General features: G+C 35.1%; 2 protein-coding genes across 2 annotated transcripts; one reads left to right on the top strand and one right to left on the bottom strand.

Annotated features, from left to right (window-relative positions):
* Positions 1 to 4,336: 4,336 nt before the first annotated feature.
* Positions 4,337 to 5,300, bottom strand: LOC132179862 (uncharacterized). Its single transcript, XM_059592654.1, has 3 exons — positions 4,996 to 5,300; positions 4,851 to 4,909; positions 4,337 to 4,768 (listed from the first exon to the last, which is right to left on the bottom strand). The coding sequence occupies exons 1-3, from the start codon at positions 5,273 to 5,275 to the stop codon at positions 4,643 to 4,645; spliced, it is 465 nt and encodes a 154-aa protein (XP_059448637.1). The 5' UTR covers positions 5,276 to 5,300; the 3' UTR covers positions 4,337 to 4,642.
* A 6,646-nt stretch (positions 5,301 to 11,946) lies between these two features.
* On the top strand, positions 11,947 to 15,713 carry LOC132177815 (cyclic dof factor 2-like). The gene is made up of 2 exons (XM_059590278.1): positions 11,947 to 12,325; positions 13,883 to 15,713. Exons 1-2 carry the CDS (start codon positions 12,137 to 12,139, stop codon positions 15,164 to 15,166), a joined length of 1,473 nt encoding a protein of 490 aa, XP_059446261.1. The 5' UTR covers positions 11,947 to 12,136; the 3' UTR covers positions 15,167 to 15,713.
* The last annotated feature ends 3,970 nt before the right edge of the window (positions 15,714 to 19,683 follow it).

Raw genomic sequence — 19,683 nt, 5'->3', positions numbered from 1 at the left:
CCGCCTATATAAGTCTTATAACTCCTAATCACTATATATACTTCAAATTGAAAAGTTATAAATGCCGTAAACAGTATGACCGACAAAGCTATAGTTGTTATTGCTTTTTCTTTCTAAAGTTGATATCAGGTGCATGAAAGAGATCTAAAATGTACAATGAACTCTTTCTAGCAGGTCAATATTTGGACCCTTCTTGTTTTCCTTAATTTGATTCTCTCTCCTTCTTACTGTGAACCATGGTTGTGAATTCACTACCTTTTTCTTTTGTTTTGAAAAAAGGAAGTAATTGAAAGAAAAAAAAAAAAAAAAAAAAAAAACAATGGTCTTGTCAAACTACAAGAAAACTCTTTTCCTCTCTTGCAGAAAAAATAATTTCGTTCTTTCTTGTATCTGCTACCTGATAAGTGAAGAATAATTAAGGATGCTAAATCCTTGATTATTTATCAAGGAGTTAAACTTTCTCCAAGTTATTAAGTAATTAGGATTGTTTGGAATTCAAGTCTTTTTTCCCCTCTAGAGAGACTTGACTATTTCCATCTGAACAATGCTTTTCTCAGCTTCTCAATAAGGTCGCAGGATACATTTTTATCGTTCTGAAGCTCCTTTTTCTTTTTCTTTTTTTGAGTAAGGAACAAGATCTTCCCCTTGTTGAAATTGAGTTTCCTACATATATAATCCAATAGTTCGTATCTGGAAAAGGCATGAGGACAATTCCTGAAACAGTAATGCTCTATTTGGTATAGAGAAGAAAGAGGGGGAGAGGGGGAATATTCAATTTGAATGTACAAGTACTTGGTTTGGAGTTGGTTCTAACAAGAGTCCTGGCATATTTTTGTCTTCTTCATATCCTAAGCATCTAAAAGGAGGATAAGTGTGACTAGCATTTCCACCTAATTTTCAATTAATCTCATAAAAGACCAAAACAAAACAAAAAAATATTTTTTTTTATTAGAGTCTACCACAACACAAAAGAAGATAGCACAGCAATAGCCTTCTAGACCACATTCTCAAAAGTAAAGCTACTCAGATATCAACTCTCAAACATCAGAATATTGCGTAGACCATATCCAAGACCCTAGGTTTCCTAAGGCAAGGCCCAACCAAGCCAATTCTTGGACCTCCACAGGAACTGTGTTAGTAAACAGACAAGTGGAGATTCGTATTGATTATTGAACTCAAGCTGTCTCTAGGATTCCTAAAGTGAACCATACCAGAGGATGTCTCATAATTCAGAATAGTGACGGTTGATTGATTTTTCTCTTCTTCTTTTTTTCAGGGTTTAGGATGGTTGATCAAGTTTAAACAAATGAAGTTGAACTTTTGCCTAATTGTAGCACCAAAGAAGTCTAGTGCTTACCCAAAAGAGCCACATTTCACTAGAAACACAAAATGAGCTCTGCCATTAGGAGGTCTAATTTTTCAGTTCTCAATTCTCAATTCCTTCTGCAGTTTAAGCCGAATCCTGCCCCCCGTCCCCACACCCCACCCCCACCCCCCCCCAAAAAAAAAAAAATTCCATTTCTCTTATCAACGACCAAAAACGAACACGGAGGTTCTCAACTCAATACGACTTACAAATCAAATTTGCTGCGTACTTCCTGCAAGATTAAGAAAGCCAAACCGATTGAAATTACCACATTCCAACGAACAGACCTTGAAACTTCCAAATAGCTAATAACACCAACAAATTTCAACAGACAGCTTTTTATGATCATGATGCAAAAATCTAAAGTACAAAAAATTGTAGTCAAGATCACTATGCCAACCCTACAACATTGTCAGGAAGTTTGAACCTTTGTTCACTCCTGAATGAGAAAAAATGCCTTGATTATCTGGGTAAAAGATAATTTTTATAAGAAGTGAGTAAATGGGTCATTAGAATTCAATGTTACGGCTCCAAGTGCTGAACAATTAGTTAAAAGGACATGGAAATGGAGATTGAGCTATCTTTGGCGAAAATAGACGGACACCCAGATGAAAAAAAATTGGACTTTGATAGAAACCCAACAATGTAATTATGTAATTCGATTAAAGATCATAGCTGACCACTTTAGATGGACAGTCAGATTGAAAACGTTATCAATAAGGAAGTGGAAGAAAAGGTAATGGTTGAGTTAGCAGCATGAAACAAGGGAAACAATAATCACACAAGGTAGCTAACATCGACAAGAAGGTTATCTTTAAGCAAACAACTTTTGAGCTCTTGAGGCCGCAAAGAAGCTAAATCAATAAGGAGTAAGTTATGGTTCAGGTTGACCTTTAGCAGCAACCCAAAATGCCTCTGGCTGTGGAGATTCTTCACTTGCTCGAGGCGTGCTGCTTCAGGAGTAAACGCATCGGTTTCTGATAAAGTAGTAGCGACAGCCACGTTTCTGGTTGTTAAGCCACCTGAAACGCTGCAACAAACTCTTTAACGGAGGCAACTGTTCGTGTCTTTACGAAATGCTTCTATTGGAACGAAGATTTATGCTTTCGCAACGCGAACTTTATCGTCGCTATATGTCTCAATAGAATTTCAAAAATCGTATTTGAAAGGGTTTCACTTCTTGCTATTTTTTTAGATATTTGAAAGTTCATAACTTTATACTCAATTGGATATGTATGTTTAAGGCAACATCATATGTATGTACCACCATTTGGATATGTTTGAAAGTTCATAACTTTAAGGCAAGGCAACATCATATCATATGTATGTTTAAATTTTATAATTCTCGGATGGTCAAGCCACTCCATTTGATTCTAGTAGGGTCGTTGAGTCGCCTTGTTTGATTTGGGAGTGGGCGTGGTACAACGAGTACCACCACTTTTTCTTTTTTCTTTTTTTTTTTTTTAAAAAAAAAAAGATGAAGTTTTTATTTCCTTTTAACAAAAAAAAAAAAAAAAAAAATTGTATTTTTTTTCCTAGCTATTTGAGAGTATTCTCATCCTTTAACGTGTAAAAACACATGTTGAGTCTAATTTAATGAGATTCCCTAGCTAATACAAGAAGTTTTTAACTTTTTATAACAAAATAGTAATTCAATATAATAAGCGTGACAAGTGGCCGTTTATAAGAAATATTTTTTAAATAAGTTGTAATTCGTGGACGAAAAAGGTAATCAACACTAGAATTAACTTGCATGAACTTTTCTTCTCAAAATTTTATATGCTCTTTTATAACGGGATTTTTTTTTTTTTTTTTATTCAATTCGGGAGAAGGAGAAAAGGGGAATTTTATAATGGGATTTGTATGTCTTTAAAAGTGAAAGCTATCTTCCTCTACCTTATCAACGACAATGGAGATGAGATTCTTTGTTGGCATATATGCTCATTTGCTAATCAGAAAGAAACATCAGGGATAGAGAGGTACGTAGTGACTAACACCTTTAGACCCACTTCCTCCACTAATATCCCTATTTCGATTTTGGACTCTTTCCATCTTTATCAAGATTCACCTAACATTGTTTTTTAATTCCTCAAGATAAAATTCAATAATATATACCTAATACCTTGTACCTTGGACTTGGATGGAAGCCAAAACCTTTGAGGAAAACAATTAATTTAGAAACATGAAGATTTTGAGCATGCCAAAAGTTGCTCTCAGCCAGCTTTTTCAATTACTTTGTCTAGTGCCTTGGCCACCAGCCCACACCATCCCACGCGAGCTACAATATTTTTTAGAGCTTCTTGTTTTCAATTGTACAAATCTAATGGGTTGCCTTATTTTATGATTATGTATGTCTTATGATGTGTTAAAGGTATTAATTAAAGGGTTAAAGGCATAATTTATACACCTTTATCAAAAAGGTTCATAGATTTAAAAGTGACAAAATACATATACAATAATGGAGGTCTTAAGTTTAGGGGGCAGCCTAATGGGATGGTTGAGCTTTCCTGGAACTTTGCTTCAATAGTCCTACTGATTTTTACCATTCCTGACATCTATTTTACATGTGACTGACCATTTAACATTGTCTAGGGAGCATGCTCAGACTAGGAACAGAATCCTAAGGTTCCTGCTACTTAATTCCATCAGTTTAATTACAATGAAAAAAAAAAGAGGGAAAAAGATTGAATTCCTTACTGTTTGGAGGAGAATCATAGAATCCCAAAAATTGTAGTATATCTTCTGGCCCTAACAAAGATCACATATCTCGATTGAAACCTTATCTTGGAGCAGAAAAGAACAAGCAAAAACTAATGCGTCCTCGCAGATCCCCTCTATGTCATGAATGACCCAAGCATAACATGACAGATTATCTTGCTGCTTAACATGATTATTTTGATAATGGGTTAACAGTATTCGAATTCCAGCTCAAAAAGTTTTTGATTGATTGATAAATATTCGGATTCCACCTCAAACAGTAGTCTAACTATGACAAATGCATAAATTCCAGAGACAATAAGATCAGCTTTATACTTGAAGATCATCCTGTTTTTGTTTTTTCTTGTTTTTGTGTTTTTTAATGCTGAGTTTCAGGATAATGAAACAAATGAATCTTTTACGTTCTTGCTACTAAACCTCTTCCCATCTTAGTGGAAGAATCCTTGATTCTTGAGAAAGTTAAACATCAAGAAACATCCTACCCAAGAAGCTGTATTAACACAAGTAGTTCTTTCTTGAGGTTGTAAATCCAACACAAACAACAACTAAACAAATAATTTAGTGTATCCCTGCTGGCGGCATTGGAGTGTGGCGGTGATTAGCCCCTGATCCTGGATAATCAGCAGATTCCAAGTCACTCCCGCCATTGGTGAGCTCTTCTTCCACGGATTGCTTTGTGATTGCCTGTTTCCACAGGACAAACAGAATAGTTGCATATCCTTTAATTGATTAAAAAGAGAGAGAGAGGGAAAAGCATGTGATATACCCCACGGATACTCCTTGAAGCTGCAATATCTTTACTGTCATGCAATAGATTTCTTGCCCCTGTAATTGCAAAACAAAATAGTGGTTTAGCATGAAATCGAACAGAAAAGTATGCATTATGAGATGGAGAACTGTTGGATGTTTACTTGATATTGGGGCAGCATTCAAGGAGATAAGGTTAGAGAAAGCCAGTAGAATCACAAGTAGATGAAGGGTATTGCCTGCCATTCTCATTATATCCCAAGTTAATGATGAAGGAATTGTGTTGGTGAAGCATTGATACATCATTTCACCAAAGTCTAAAAGGCAAGGTGGCACATTTTTTTTGGAGGATTGCCAAACTTGTTTGGCCACCAACACCCAGGGTCTCTCCCTCTCTTTGTCTATAATATAGCAAACTTTCTGCTTTATAAAAAGGAACCTCATGTGCCTTTCTGGACTAATCAAAATTCACAATTGTTGGTGTAGCACCATGAATAAAGTGGACTTGACTTATTTGTAAGGGAAATCAGCAAGGTCTAAGAGTTTATATAGTGGAATGCCATCATGAGAAACAGCAAAAATAATAATTGGTGCACCCAAAAAGAATTTTCTAAGTAGTGGGCCCCTAGGCCTGATATAGACCTACTAAGGCCCATTTGGCAAGTAATACTACAAGAAAGTTTGGCCCAATCAGGCCCTTGGGGAGCCCAACAACTTGATACACAATGAGTCAAAGAAGGAGCATAATCCTAACATATTGTGTCACTTCAATCACTTTCTATATTCTCGGAAGAATTGCATACAACGACACACCTTGGTACATGTGACATACCTTACCTTCTTGCAATAGTAGCATGTGACATTTAATTTGAGACCACTATTTTTCCCATAACTGTATGGGTCAGAAGGCAAGGCATGACATGAGATGTGATTCTTCTTGATTTGTAAACAAACACTATACTTTGTCAAAAAACTGCCTAATAGTACAAAGACACCTGACGGTGCTCATGCAGACGAGAGAGAGAGAGCCCATGCCATGAAGAAAACAAGCTGCGGTTTTCTAAGTTTCTTACTATTCTTCTCTAAACAATTACTAACTTAGGCATCAGAGTATTCCCACATCAGTACACCTAACAAGGTCACCCATCCTTATTTCTTTTTCATTGCAGGTTCTGTTGGCCTGAAATACGGTGTTTTCCGGCTAACTGATTCTTCAATAATAATTAATAAAGAAAGAAAGATAACCATTTGGAGAGCATAGCCACCATAAAGGAGAGGATGATTCTGCATTAGTATTATCTTGTTTCAAGCGATCCCCATGTGAAGTTAAAAGAATCCAAATTGTGTGGACCGATGAAAGGAGTAATCATGCTTCAAGGACAATTTTGTGAAGCTTGAAGATGGAATGACCATTTGTTTCTCCAAGCTGCAGCTTCCTAAAAAGTGATTATTTCCTGGCTATCGATGCATCATATATTTTTGGTTGGATTTGTACCTCATGAGAGTTTGTGGTGGCAACAGTTTATGAGAGGCATGCGGAAATATAGTGGTCAACAATATGGCCCAAAAGCCCACTAGGGTTTTAAGGAATTGTCAAATCAGATTGTAATTAAACCTTGCTCAAATTGTCCAGTTTGTCACAAGTATAGTCTTGACAAGAATTCTTGGTCAGAAAAGCTTCACCCCATCCTATCAATATTGTTTATGCAATTAGATTTATTTAACCACTTTATGACCATGTAATCCTCTCTGGTCGGCCAAATATATAAAAAAATAAAATAAAGTTGTGGAGCTCTTGATTTTGGCTACTGTTGAAACTAATTTGCAACTCATTTTAACACCTTTTTCCTATGAAAGAGAGAGAGAGAGAGAGAGAGAGTAAATAACGTTGTGCTTGCTATCATCAGCATTCAGCAGCATGACAACCTTTTCATATATATATATATATCTCATGTCATGACAAGGTAAAAGGTTGCTCCACTTGCTCTTTATCCACATATACCACAACCCTTTTTCAAGCACTACGCGGAATTCGTATTTGTGATTATCTCAAAAACTTAACTTGACATAATGAATTTAACTATTTAAATAATTAATGGTTAATTACAATTACAATATAATGGCAACTCCTTATCAATGAGAAATTCACAAGAAATACTTTTTCGTTCTAAATTGTAAACAAAGATGCAGCGAATTCTTTAGTTAAATATAGAAAAAGCCAAAAAAAATCAACAATAAAATAAAATGAAAAAGGTGGACAGTTATAGTAAATTATTAATGGATAAGATGATGATGGAAGCCACCAACGAGGAGAATGAAACATAATTTTAAGTAAGATACAATCAAAATTTTAAGGAAATTATAGTTACTAATTTGCCCTTTGCTAATCCTAAATAGATTTTTCCATTCGTTCTCTAACATAATTAATATAAAATTTTGGTTTTCGGTCTAAAAAACATTGCCCCCCCAGCTATTTTATGGCCCTTTTTTCAGTTAGTTGTTTGTACTTTAATTTTCTCAAACATTGTCTTTTCTGTTTGATGTTTTGTTGTTAAGGTGTCCACCCCGTCTTGTAATAATTTGTTTTCTGTTTTAATGAAGATTAATATTGCCTAATAACAAGTTAAAATTGTGGCCATTCCCCCTCCTTTTCCCCACCTCCACAATAGATCAACCAGGATGCATGTGTCAATGGTCTTCATGGTACTTTCTAGCCACGCGTGGCTCGCCTGTGATGGAGCATGGAACGCGTGAGCGTATGTTGTGTTTTTATTATTGTATTTTTATTGTTTTAAAATAATAATATATTCTCTCTTGATTTGCCTTTAGTAACAATTTATGGGGTGAAGTTTTATTCGTTTTCTTATGTTTTGTTTTTACAAATCATTAAGAATAATGGAATTGATTTCCAGTCGGTCTTTTGTTTTCTTATAGTTCATTTTTTGTGAGCAAACCAATAGACCAATAACGGAGGAATTATCAGGAATAAAGAAAAATTGTCACTATGGTAGAGACAGCAAAGAAGATTGCGATTGATAAAGCACTAGTAGCGGAGATTAAAAAAAAAAAAAAAAAAAAAAAGGTCAGAGAATCAATGACCTGGCAGGGATAGAGACACGATTTGTTGGAATTTGCTGTAAATCTGAAACTGATTAGAATGATGACTTTTCATAGATATTATCTTATAATGACTCGATAGACTATTATGTATGTAATAGATAAAGTTTGAGTTGTGAAGATTCCAATTTGTATCGTTGGTATTGTACATAGCATTTTGTCCCATTTAATTGTTATATCAATGAAAAGATAATTCGTTAAAAAAAATAAATAAATAACAAGTTAAAATTCTTATTCCCATATATTGTATATAGTGCTAACAAATTGTCCATGGAATATCCATTATATACTAGACCCTGCAACAAATCCACTCAGGTGGTGGGACGACATTGATGGTGGAGTGGTTTGGATCGCATTTCAGGTTTTAAATGACATGGACTTGGAGTTAAATATCATCACCTTAGATTTGCTTTAGTAAAATCTGGACAATAAATTGAATTAAGTTCCGGTAAAAACCAAATTCAGAGGATTTTATCAATGTTAAAGTGAAATGATCTCGAGGAACTCGTTTGATAACACTTTTTAAATGGAAAAAAAATGTTTTAATGTGACATAAAAATTAAAAATAGTTTTAAATTTTTTCTTTTTTTGTATTTAAAGTTGTTTGTTACTACATTTAATTTCTTCTTTTTTTACAGAAAGCAGAAGGTGAAGGCAATAGGCATTGTCAAACGACGTCCTATAACATCTCAGAAAATTAGTCTGAAATTAAAAAATGGAGTGGGTTGATTATAAAAAAGCTCACGAGTGTTAATAAGTTTCATATTAGTTCCTTATTATGTAAGACTCTGCTTTATAATTAAATAAATTTAAGAAATGGGGACGGAATAGAAAACATCCTACTCATATCAAACGTTGTGGGGGTGTTTGTTAAACACCCCAGCACTGTTCATTTTACAGGATACTGTTCATGGATAAAAAAAAAAGAAAATAATAATAATAATAATTGGTATAGAAAAATGAAAAAGTGGTATTGGGAAGTAAAAAATTTTGTTTTGTAGTGATTTTTTTATTTGAATAGTAATAAAAAATAAATGATTAGATATAAAAAGTGAGTGATTTGATATAAAAGTAATAATATTTTTTTGGAAAAAAAATGAAGTGAATAGTGTAGTGGATGTGGGGGAATGTGAGGGAGTTTAACAAACACCCCCTGTGTTTTTATTTGTTTATCTTGTCCATTTTTTTGATAAAATGGAAAGTATTAGAATATCTCTATAGTTCTTACTACGAATCCTTTATAAATTAATGTGAGACTTGGTGTGACATTTCTCATATGCTCAATAATTAACATGTGGCACTACATGGCATTCATATAAACCGACACTTAAGTGTGTAAAGAATTATAATAAAATTTATAGTATCTCGAACATTTTCCTTTTATTTTCCCTTGATATTCTGATGTCTCCTTTTTTTTAACTCCCTTTCATCCTTGATAAAGCTAAAACTTAGAGTGCAATAAAAGTCACTGGTTCTAAAGTTGACAACTGAAAGTTCTCTTCCCCTTTTATATTAGCTTTTGTTAACTTTTCTTTTGGCCATAATAATTAATAAAATATATATGGAGAGAGAGAGAGAGAGAGAGAGAGGGGTCTGTACGTAATGGGTTTTTGAAACTGCAAGGGGTGAAAACTAAAAAGAATTGAGAGTTTGGCGCTAAATGGTAATAACCCAAAAGGAATGGGTTCCACCAACATTTAGAAAGATGAAAGAGGGGGGGTTGTTGGATAAGAGAAAAAGATTATGGTCCAGTCTTATCACATCCCTGAACTGGACACGTGGCAGTCACCAAAGAAAGTAATCCAGCAAAGGACAGCCACTCGAAGAAGATCCTTTCGCACAATGCTGACTGAAATGCGGGGGTAGATGTTCAAAACTGAGGAAACGTGCCCAGATTCTATTGGTGAGAATGGACGGCAGGGATGTTGTCAGATGACCTTTTCACTTCGCTTTTTGCAGGTGGGTCTACATTCAATATGGTGCTGATGTGTCAGGGGGCAGCTGTTAACGCTTTGCAGCCTATACAAGGCACCCCGGTGGGCTACTGCCACGTGTTTGTATTGCAAGTGGGCTCTGCCAGCCTTTAACCTTCTCTTTTTCTTTCTTTTAAAACATCAAAATCTAACTACTAAAAATGGATGGCGTGTAATTTACACTAAATTTTTTTGTATTTTTTACAATTAATAAAATAATTAATAATACACTAACTATTTAAATTTAAATTGATAAGTGGATTTTTGTACTTAATTACTTCATTAATTATAGAGCACATATATATTTATGAAGTAATTCTATTTATCATTTTCAAAGTTTATGTAGCGTGGTCTTCCAACCAAAAAATAAATTCTCATGAACTAAGTATTATGGAAGACCATGCCACATAGGCTTTAAGAGATTGGACAATAGATAGTGATGTACAGCATTAATTACAAAAAAAATTGTAGTAAAAGTAGTACTCCTAGCATAAATTCGGTTTGTTGGGAAATGCTATATGGCGTGAACATTCGGTTAGTTGTAAATTGGCTGCTAAGTGCTATCCTTACGCGAAGGTCCACTCGAATCTAGGTAGTTAATTGGGTCGTGGTCCATCAAACCCCTAATAACTCATGATTTTCAATAATCCTATATATAGTCTCCAAGAGGTAGCTCAATCGGCTGGGACCACGCTTAATGAAGCGGAGGTCACTAGTTTGAATCTCCCTCCCCCCTCCTTGTGCGGACATGTCAAAAAAAAAAAAAAATCCTATATATGGGGCTCTTTGAAGAATAGGTTAGACCCTCTCGTAGCCCCCAATTCTTTGAGATGATTGGTTTGTTAATCAATTCATAAAATTTTTGAATAGAAGCTTAGAACTCATCGAGCCCTCCACTCATTATTCTAAATTATAATTTGTTGGAAGAAATGCATAAAATTGAAAGGCATATAAATGGCATGCAACAATATCTTAAAGATGGCAAGTAAGGTAAACTTCATTTTCAGTTGTTGTACTGTTTTGTTAACGACTTGGCTTAATTGAATTTTGGAGTAGTTGATGTAAAAATCTTGGACTTTGTCATGTCAGAATAAAAAAATAATTTGACCAATTTTTTCAAGCATATATGAAGATCACTAATCTCACTAAGGCAAGTAAACAGACTTTTCTGTTATAAAAGGCATTTGGGTCAACTTACCATCAAGTTTGTTCAAGCTAGTAAATAAAATTCAATAAATATACGTGTAGGAAGCAGTTCAAACCAAACTCAATAAATGAGATCAAATTGACGATAACTAAATCGGCTAAAAATCACACTTCATGAAATAAAGTTATTATTTCGAATTCCCCTTATTCATATTTAATTTTTTTGTTTTTTTTTTTCTTAAAAAAGGAAACCTTTTCAACTCATTGGTCATCCTTGTGAAAGTGTGGCATAAGGGTATACAGGGTAAGGTTTGCGTTCTGTGTATTATGTGCACAAAATACGAGGATAAAATTAGTTTTTTTTTTATTAGAAGGGACCAAAACAATAATGAGAGAGCAAGTCTAATTTGATAGAGTCAAAGCCTATATATATTTACATTCGGCTCATCAAATGTTTAATTAAATAATATATATATATTTTTTTGCTATTAATTTTTTCAAAGCATCTATATCTGTTCAACATTTTAGTTATTTACTTTTACTATTTCACTTAAATATTCATTATTTATCTCTTTTTACTTCTTTTTTTGTTAGCTAAAATAACCTTTTTGACTATTTGCTAGTAAATATAAAAAATAGGATGATTAAATGTGAAAATAGTTAGGAAGATAAAAATGGAAATGGGTAGGAGTATTTGAGAGAGAAAAAAAGAGGTGGTGACATGGAAGAAAAGGAGGAGACAGCAGAGCAGTGTCTTTTGGAGAAATGTGGGGAATCCTACAGCACGGAAAGATCTCAAAGGCCACAAGAACTTGTGGCTCACAAAATTTCCCCTTTAGTGATGTGGCATTCTCATTCTCACCTCGTTAAACACCCCCACTCTTTCCAATTCCCCAACATTTTCTCCTCCTCGACCAAATTCCCAGCCCACACTCTCTCACCAAAACGACCAAAACGACGACCCACAGCACAGACACCACCACTGTTGTTGTTATCTAGACACGCACAGAAAGGAAGGCTCGGAGTTGGAACACAGGCAGTCAGATTCAGAGCCAGAGTCAGGCAGAGAATGTCGGCGTTAAGAGACCCGGCGATAAAGCTGTTCGGGAAGACGATTCCTTTGCCACTGAAGCAGAGAACTTGTGCTAATGAGCTTTGTGGGGCTGAAGATCGGTTTGACCAAAATCTTCTCTCTTCAGCCACTTCTTCCCGCGAAAAGAACTCTGGCAGAGAAGGTGCTGGGCAAGAAGGGGATCAGGTATGCACGTGCCTTGCCTTGTATTGAATTTGAATATCACATATATCATATATGCCTTCTGTTATTTGCAATTTTCAGACCAACCCACTTTTCAGAAGCTCGAAATTTTTACTGGGTCGGTCTTGTTTCACAAGATTTTTGGATTTGCGGTGTCAATTTATGTTCTTGTTTGTAATTCTAAGAGGAACCCATTTTTCAGAAATCCACGAATTTCAAATGGTTGATTGGGTTACCTCTTAACGTAAGTATCTTTTTTTTTGGTAGGGAACTAAAGAATCATTTTCTGTTTTTTCTTTGATTTACCTTGAGTTTTCCGACTTTGATTTCATCCATTCACTTTTTATTATTTTCCTTGTTTTCTTCTCTTCATTTACAAAAAAAAAAAATCTTTGGGATCATATTTTGGAGTCTTTGGTTTGAAACTTATGAGTTTCCAATTTAATAATTCGCCACTGCAGTTTGGTTATAGCCAAATATATTTTACTTTTGGACACTTTTTTTAACTGGTACCTCTTTGATAAACTCTGTTTCAGAGTAAGAGTACTTTGGGTGTTTTCTATATTCTTATGATAATCCAAAAGGATTTTTTGAGGCCCTTTTGTCTTATTTGCTAGCAATTCATAATCTGTTTTGTTTAATTGTGGGTTATGAATCAATGTTTCGCCATCTCTGACATATTCTTTGCTGCTTTGTAATGAATTCTTTCGTTGCTGTCTTAGAACTGATCCGCACAGTTTGTGGATTGACTGAGCAGAAGAACTCTTTAGAATATATCACAAAAAGAGATGAAATTCTAGAACTTTCTTTATTGGAAATTTTTGTCAGATGCAACTGCTTTATGAAAAATTCTAAGCGGAGCTTTTGGGTTTTTCTGCAGTGATTAGGAAAATTTTATCCACTTTATGATTGCTAGCTTTTTTTTTTTTTTTTTCATATAATAATATCTTTAGTTACTGTTCTGTTTTTCTCTGTCTGCTTGTATGTTGGATTGATCCTCCTGTCCAAGACATGATTGAATTAATCCAACAATTACCAGCAACATATCTTTGCAGCTTTACTCTTTTTTTTCTTTTCTACTGTTTTCTTATTTCCATCCTTTCTACTTCAGTTTCCTCCTAATGATTGTATGTGAACTCCTTTTCTTTCATTTTTTCGGAGAAAAAGAGAGAGTCTATGGTTTCTAAGCATAAAAAAAAGCTGAAGATTGATAACTACTTTTTCTTCTTGTTTTATGCTGTTATGAGTTACATGAAAGCCAACAGTGCAATATGGTCAGTCAAATGGCTTCTGATCTTCTCATAATAGTTACATTTAATTAAATAATATCATCCAAAAACATATCAATAAAGCCCTTCTGGCATGTATTCACTCATCAATCTATTCACTAATACATATGAAAAGTTATGCTTGGAGCCAAATCTTTGCTTGGCTGGTGGTTCTAATCTTATTGTTCTTGCATATTTAAAGCCTTATATTTTAGTTTTCTTCTACTTGAACTTTTTTAGCTATGCGTTATCTACTATTTTTTCTAATTGGAACTTCTATTTGAAATATTAGGTACACTTGGGAAGAGAACCCACCGAAGATAAACAGGAAGATTGTAACTCATATCAGACCGTAGAAGACTCTAAAGATCATACAACATCATCAGGAATTAGCGAGAACCCCCAAACTCCCTTGATTGACAGAGAAACATCGTCGCTAAAAGCCTCCAAGAATGGAGAAGAGAGCGAGACAACTATCTCACAAGAAAAGACTCTGAAGAAGCCTGACAAAATACTTCCATGTCCCCGGTGTAATAGCATGGATACCAAGTTCTGTTACTACAACAATTACAATGTCAACCAGCCCCGTCATTTCTGTAAGAACTGTCAAAGATACTGGACTGCTGGTGGAACCATGAGGAATGTGCCCGTGGGTGCTGGTCGCCGTAAGAACAAGAACAACTCTAGTTCACACTATCGTCACATTATAGTTTCAGAAGCTCTTCAAACAGCTCGAGCTAATGGAGTTCCCAACTCTGCTTTGGGACAAAATGGAACCGTCCTCACCTTTGGCTCGGATTCTCCTCTTTGTGAATCCATGGCTACTGTATTAAGCCTTGCAGAGAAACAACAACACCATGTTCAAAATGGGTTTCATAGACCTGAGAAAAGAACTCTTGTTTCTGGAGGAGGAGATAATGGGGATGATCACTCAAGTGGATCCTCTATCACAGCTTTAAATTCAACCGAGAAGGAAGGTTTGCAAGAGCCGGCAGTTCAAAATTATCAAGGGTTTCCTCCTCAAGTACCGTGCTTTCCAGGAACCCCCTGGCCTTTACAGTGGAACTCAGCTCAGTGGGGCTCTGTAATGCCTCCACCTGCTTTGTGCCCACCAGGATATCCACTATCGTTCTACCCTGCTCCAGCATATTGGGGTTGTACTGTACCAGGCTCTTGGAATGTGCAATCTCTTTCCCCACCATCCTCTTTTCTTAGCCACAGTGGCCAAAGCTCTGCTCCTAATTCTTCAACCTTGGGCAAACATTCAAGGGACGGGGACGTCCTTAATCCGGCCAACTCACAGCAAGAAGAGTCTGTTAAAGAGCGAAGTTCAGAAAGATGTGTTTGGATTCCTAAAACTTTGAGGATTGATGATTCCAGTGAAGCCGCTAAGAGCTCTATATGGGCAACACTGGGGATCAAGAATGATAAGACTAATTCTGCCAATGGTGGAAGTCTCTTTAAGGCATTCCAATCAAAGGGTAATGACAAAAGTCATGTGGTCGAGACATCTCCAGTGCTGCAAGCCAACCCTGCAGCCTTATCCCGGTCACTAAATTTCCATGAGAGCACATAATCAGAGAGAAATTTGCGTTGTAAACTCTGCTTGTGATGGCAATACAACAAATGGGGTTTACCTCTCTACAACCTCTCGCTGCTGACAAACTTGCGCGACCTTTTTTCCGCCTAAGGTCGTATCATTAACCAACCTCGATGGAGGATGTGGTTAGCAAAGCAATCCAATTTAGAGGAAGACCAGATAAATGTCACTTTGTAGGAGTGAAGATGTATCTCTTACTAGCTTATATAGCTGCCTTTTTTTTGTTCAATGAATATGTAGCCGCCGAATCATCTCATCTGTAACAGTATAGCTAGGTGTTTTTGCCTTCACCTTAGATGGGTTTTCATGTTCTTGTACATACCTATATGTGGTGAGTGTGAAATAGAGCTGGAACAAATATATTAGATTCTTGGATGGATCAAAATCCAGTAATGTACAATAAACTTATAGGCCGTAGTTTGGAAAATTGTATTGCTTTCTTTTTCTGTGATAAATCTGGAAAGATTTATTGCTTTTTCCAGGAGCTTTCAATAAATAATGTCTAGTTCAATCTTAGCAAATACTTGCTCTTGCTCTACTTTAAGCTTAGAATATTTTCTAACTTTCTCCTTTGATTAAGAATGCTTACTGCTGTTATTCTCATGAATTAGCTATTCTTCGATCCTACAATTCTGAGAAAACTCGAAAAAGGGATATCAAGCTGTGGAACTGACTCCATGAACACGAAGTACTGATGAACTTTGCTTTCGAGAGCCAAGGTAGGGTGAATATAGAGATTCAGAGATGGAGCAGATTCAAAAAGATAGAAAAGTTTTCTAGGCCCACATTCATGCTGATAACTTGAATGTATTCAGAAAAGGCCAAGAATGGTTCTCTCTCAAGCCTAAAGAATCGTACCTATCACTACCAAAGGTTTGAAAAACAAAGGATAAAGTCATCTTTTCTTTTTTGCCTTACTTTTGGTTTTCCTTTTACCTATTTTGTTTCATTTTCTTTCACAGTAGATATACATAAAGTAAATAAAGGGGACCTTCCCTTATTTCATTCTTCCTGGACAGAGATATAAAATTTAAATTTGCTGTATATGATGTGTCTATAATCTTTCAGCCAGGGAAAAACATTCAGATATTTAATTGCTGGTATCGACTTTGTGAGGTCACTATTTCTACACAAGATTAGTTGTAATGGGACCCAAAGCATGTGATGCCATGAAGGGTTATTGTCACCCTCTTTGGCCATTCCTTTTCTTTCCTTTTACTTTTTGTGCTTTTGCTTCTATATAAAGTCAAAAATGTGCTTGGTTTTTCCTCTCATAATATTAATATCCTAGCTTCACCATTATCGGTTACTAAATACGTGGCAAGAGCTTGCTCAAGCTAAATGGCCCCTCAAAACCTATCCACTCCCACTCTCATAAATTCACTCTTTTATTCTCCTTTTTTTTGCATGCTACTCAACACTTAAAATTGCTTGTCCCAACCTTAAAAAAGAAAAAAAAAGGGGGAACCTTGAGGATGTTACCAAACTCTGTTTATATCCCAATCATGTTCTGAAAAGATAGCTTCACTGAGATTCTTAAAAGTTGAACATGAAAAACATTCTTAGGAGTTGAAAATAAAAGATATTAAATTAGAGCACGATCGATGAATTTGATACGAACCCAATACAAATTAACAAGTTATGATTGATGGGTTTGACTCGTTTAATTAAATAGGTCGGATTATAGTTGACATATATAGTCTTATATTTATGTTTCGATACAATTCGAGCCCGATATATGATATAAGGGTTATCAATTTTTTACATAACTTGCGAATATGAAACAAACTCAACACGAAATTAGTGAGTTAAGTTATAGGGTCGGACCAGGGGTGGAACGACCCCTATCCCAAGCCAAGGGGTGGTCTCAAAAAAATAAAATAATAATAATAATAATAAAAGTACCTTTAAAAATTAACTTTTGCCTCCTAAAACTAAATATTCTAGTTTTGCCTCTAAGTCGGACCCTATTTAATTAAATAGGTTGAGTTAAAATTGATCTCAATAATCTTATACGTATATCTCAACACAATCCAACCCTAATACACAAACCAAAATTGCCATCTCTAATTCATACATCACAAACAAAAGAACTTACCAGTGGCCACGGATCAAGAAATTTCACTAGAAGAAAGCAGAGGAAAGTTTGATACACAAATGAAAAGAGAAAAAACGATTTTTGACAGATTGATTGGTGATGCACGTTCCCTTCCTAGGTCGTGTATGTGATACACGTACACATACACAACATCATATCATAGACCATAGTAAAAGAGATTAAAAGAGGGCGTCAAGTTTTCAAGTGTTGAAATGTGTATGAGATGATAAGAAGGTGAATGATTGACGTTGAAGGCTAATAAATATTAGTAGTTTTTATTATTTGAATTATGGTGAAAGTGAAAAGTATGTCAGAAGAGACATTGTTTTCCATGGAAAAAAAGACGTGGGAATGTACTTTTAGCTTCCCACCCAAAAAGTAGGCAGGAAAAAAGAGGTTGTCCCACTTTATTTTCCTTAATTATCTGCTAGTGGGAAAAGACTCAACTGATAGAGATGCGAATATCATCCTACTATATAACATACACTAGATTCCCAATTATATACTATATAACATCTACATTTTTTTTTTTTTTTTTTTTACATGTCCGCATAAGAGGGAGAGGAGGATTCGAACTAGTGACTTCAACTTCATAAGGTGTAATCCTAACCAATTGAGTCATATCTTGAAAACACAAAATAACATATATGAGACACAAAGATACTCAACTTTATATAAACTTAAAAATAAGTCTGCAATTAGATTACATTATCAACACTTGTCAATACGTGTCTCAATTCTAACCGGTTTAGTTCTAACTTTTTTATAAGAGCTTGGCTCGAGTCCCGAATATAAGGAACTTGATTTATTGGACGTTACCTTTAACAAGACATAAAAAACACGTATCTTAATTCTAACGAGTTCGATTCCAATTTGGTTAAGGCAAATTTCACATGACAAGAGCTCGCTCCTTTGGGTACGTTTCTAGTACTACTAATTTAATTAGAGCCTGTTTTCGTATGCGTTTAACACTTATAAAGTCTGTTTGAAGAAAAAAAAATATTTGTTTGCTAAAAAAATTGAAATCGCTTTTAACGATCTAAAGAGCTAAAAAATAGCCAAAATGTACTTTTGGTAAAAGTTTAAAAATGAATTTTTTACAAAAAAACACTTTTTAACTTAAAAACTCTAATTTTCAAATACGATCTCAACCAAGCTCTTAGTTCTAATTGACATTCATAGTGAAGAAAAAAAATCTTAATTATGGGAGAAATTTAAATTGTATAACAATGGTCAGTGACAGTTGGGTTAGGATTGGACTTTGTGGTGTGAATTTGTTTAGGTCCAATTTCAAGTTAAGGCCCTGTTTGAAAACTGGGCCTTACGAAGTAACCAAAGTCCATAAAAAATAAATAACCAAGTTAATTGAACCCACAATTAATAGATTAAATTTACCAAAGAGCTATCCAAAAAGTCACTACTTTTTTCAATGCACACACCTTGGAGAAAAGTAGGCGTACCTTTCAAACTACCACCACATTATCAATGTCTTTGTAAACGACTAATTGTGTCAATGTCCCATAAATTTGGGGCCTTCCAGGGTTGATAAGTGCCAAATTGTAAATATGGCCATAAGTCTTGACCCCTTAATTGGGAGCCTGGACCCCCATCATTTTATTTAAGTTACAGAAAAGCCCAGACTGTCATCAGTATGGATTGGGCCCCTATACAACTGCCCTTCTTTGCTGTCCAGCCTGTCCACTTTAAGGACTCGGATCTCCAGCCCATCAAAATATCAGTAAAACTCAATTAAACTTTATGTCTAGATCAAATGCTCAAGACTCTGGGCACATGGCAGAATTAACTTGTTGAAATGGTGTTCATTTTATGTGTGATCGTGGGCCTTATTTCATTGGCATTTTTTTGTTTTTTAGCAAAAAGGGTAGTGCGGGGAGACTAATTGTGGCTATTCTAGTTGGGCGTGACCATAGTAGCACATACCTGTTGGAAGCCGTACATGAGGGGACTGCAGGTGCTCCCTCAAATCCGATTGAGCCATAGCTTGACATAGCTCCACCAGGACAACAATGAGAATCCAAGGAAACTAATATTAATCAGTCATATGTAGAGATTCTCTATTGTGGAGATTCAAATTCACGTCTTAGTACATACCTTAACCACTTAGAAACCTTCTTGGGTCATTGAACTACCACCCTTGATGTTTTTTTTTTTTTATTTTTATTTTTTTTGTGGGTTTGAATGCAAGTTATAACTACCATTAACTCTTAAGTTCTAAGTTATCTCTTTTAAACTCCTCATTATGTTTCCTTTCGATTATATATCCAATTTCACAAATATCAATCCTTTCTTTTCATTAAAGTGCTCATTAAAATACTTTAGATACAAATTTCTAAAATTAATTTTTATCACTAAAAAATTCATTCTTGAAGTCTTG

The sequence above is a fragment of the Corylus avellana genome, chromosome ca4 (assembly GCF_901000735.1).
Source record: "Corylus avellana chromosome ca4, CavTom2PMs-1.0".
Classification (NCBI taxonomy): domain Eukaryota; kingdom Viridiplantae; phylum Streptophyta; class Magnoliopsida; order Fagales; family Betulaceae; genus Corylus; species Corylus avellana.
Note: the sequence above shows the minus strand (reverse complement) of the source record. Positions and strands in the feature narration are given on the sequence as shown.

What these genes read in the sequence shown, in the direction of transcription:
- LOC132179862 (XM_059592654.1), bottom strand. Translation starts at nt 5,275, where the DNA reads ATGAGGTTCCTTTTTATAAAGCAGAAAGTTTGCTATATTATAGACAAA. An exon ending in GAATGCTGCCCCAATATCAA is followed by an intron (nt 4,910 to 4,995) that starts GTAAACATCCAA and finishes TTGCAATTACAG; the next exon opens with GGGCAAGAAATCTATTGCAT. An exon ending in CTTCAAGGAGTATCCGTGGG is followed by an intron (nt 4,769 to 4,850) that starts GTATATCACATG and finishes CTGTGGAAACAG; the next exon opens with GCAATCACAAAGCAATCCGT.
- LOC132177815 (XM_059590278.1), top strand. Translation starts at nt 12,137, where the DNA reads ATGTCGGCGTTAAGAGACCCGGCGATAAAGCTGTTCGGGAAGACGATT. An exon ending in CTGGGCAAGAAGGGGATCAG is followed by an intron (nt 12,326 to 13,882) that starts GTATGCACGTGC and finishes TTGAAATATTAG; the next exon opens with GTACACTTGGGAAGAGAACC.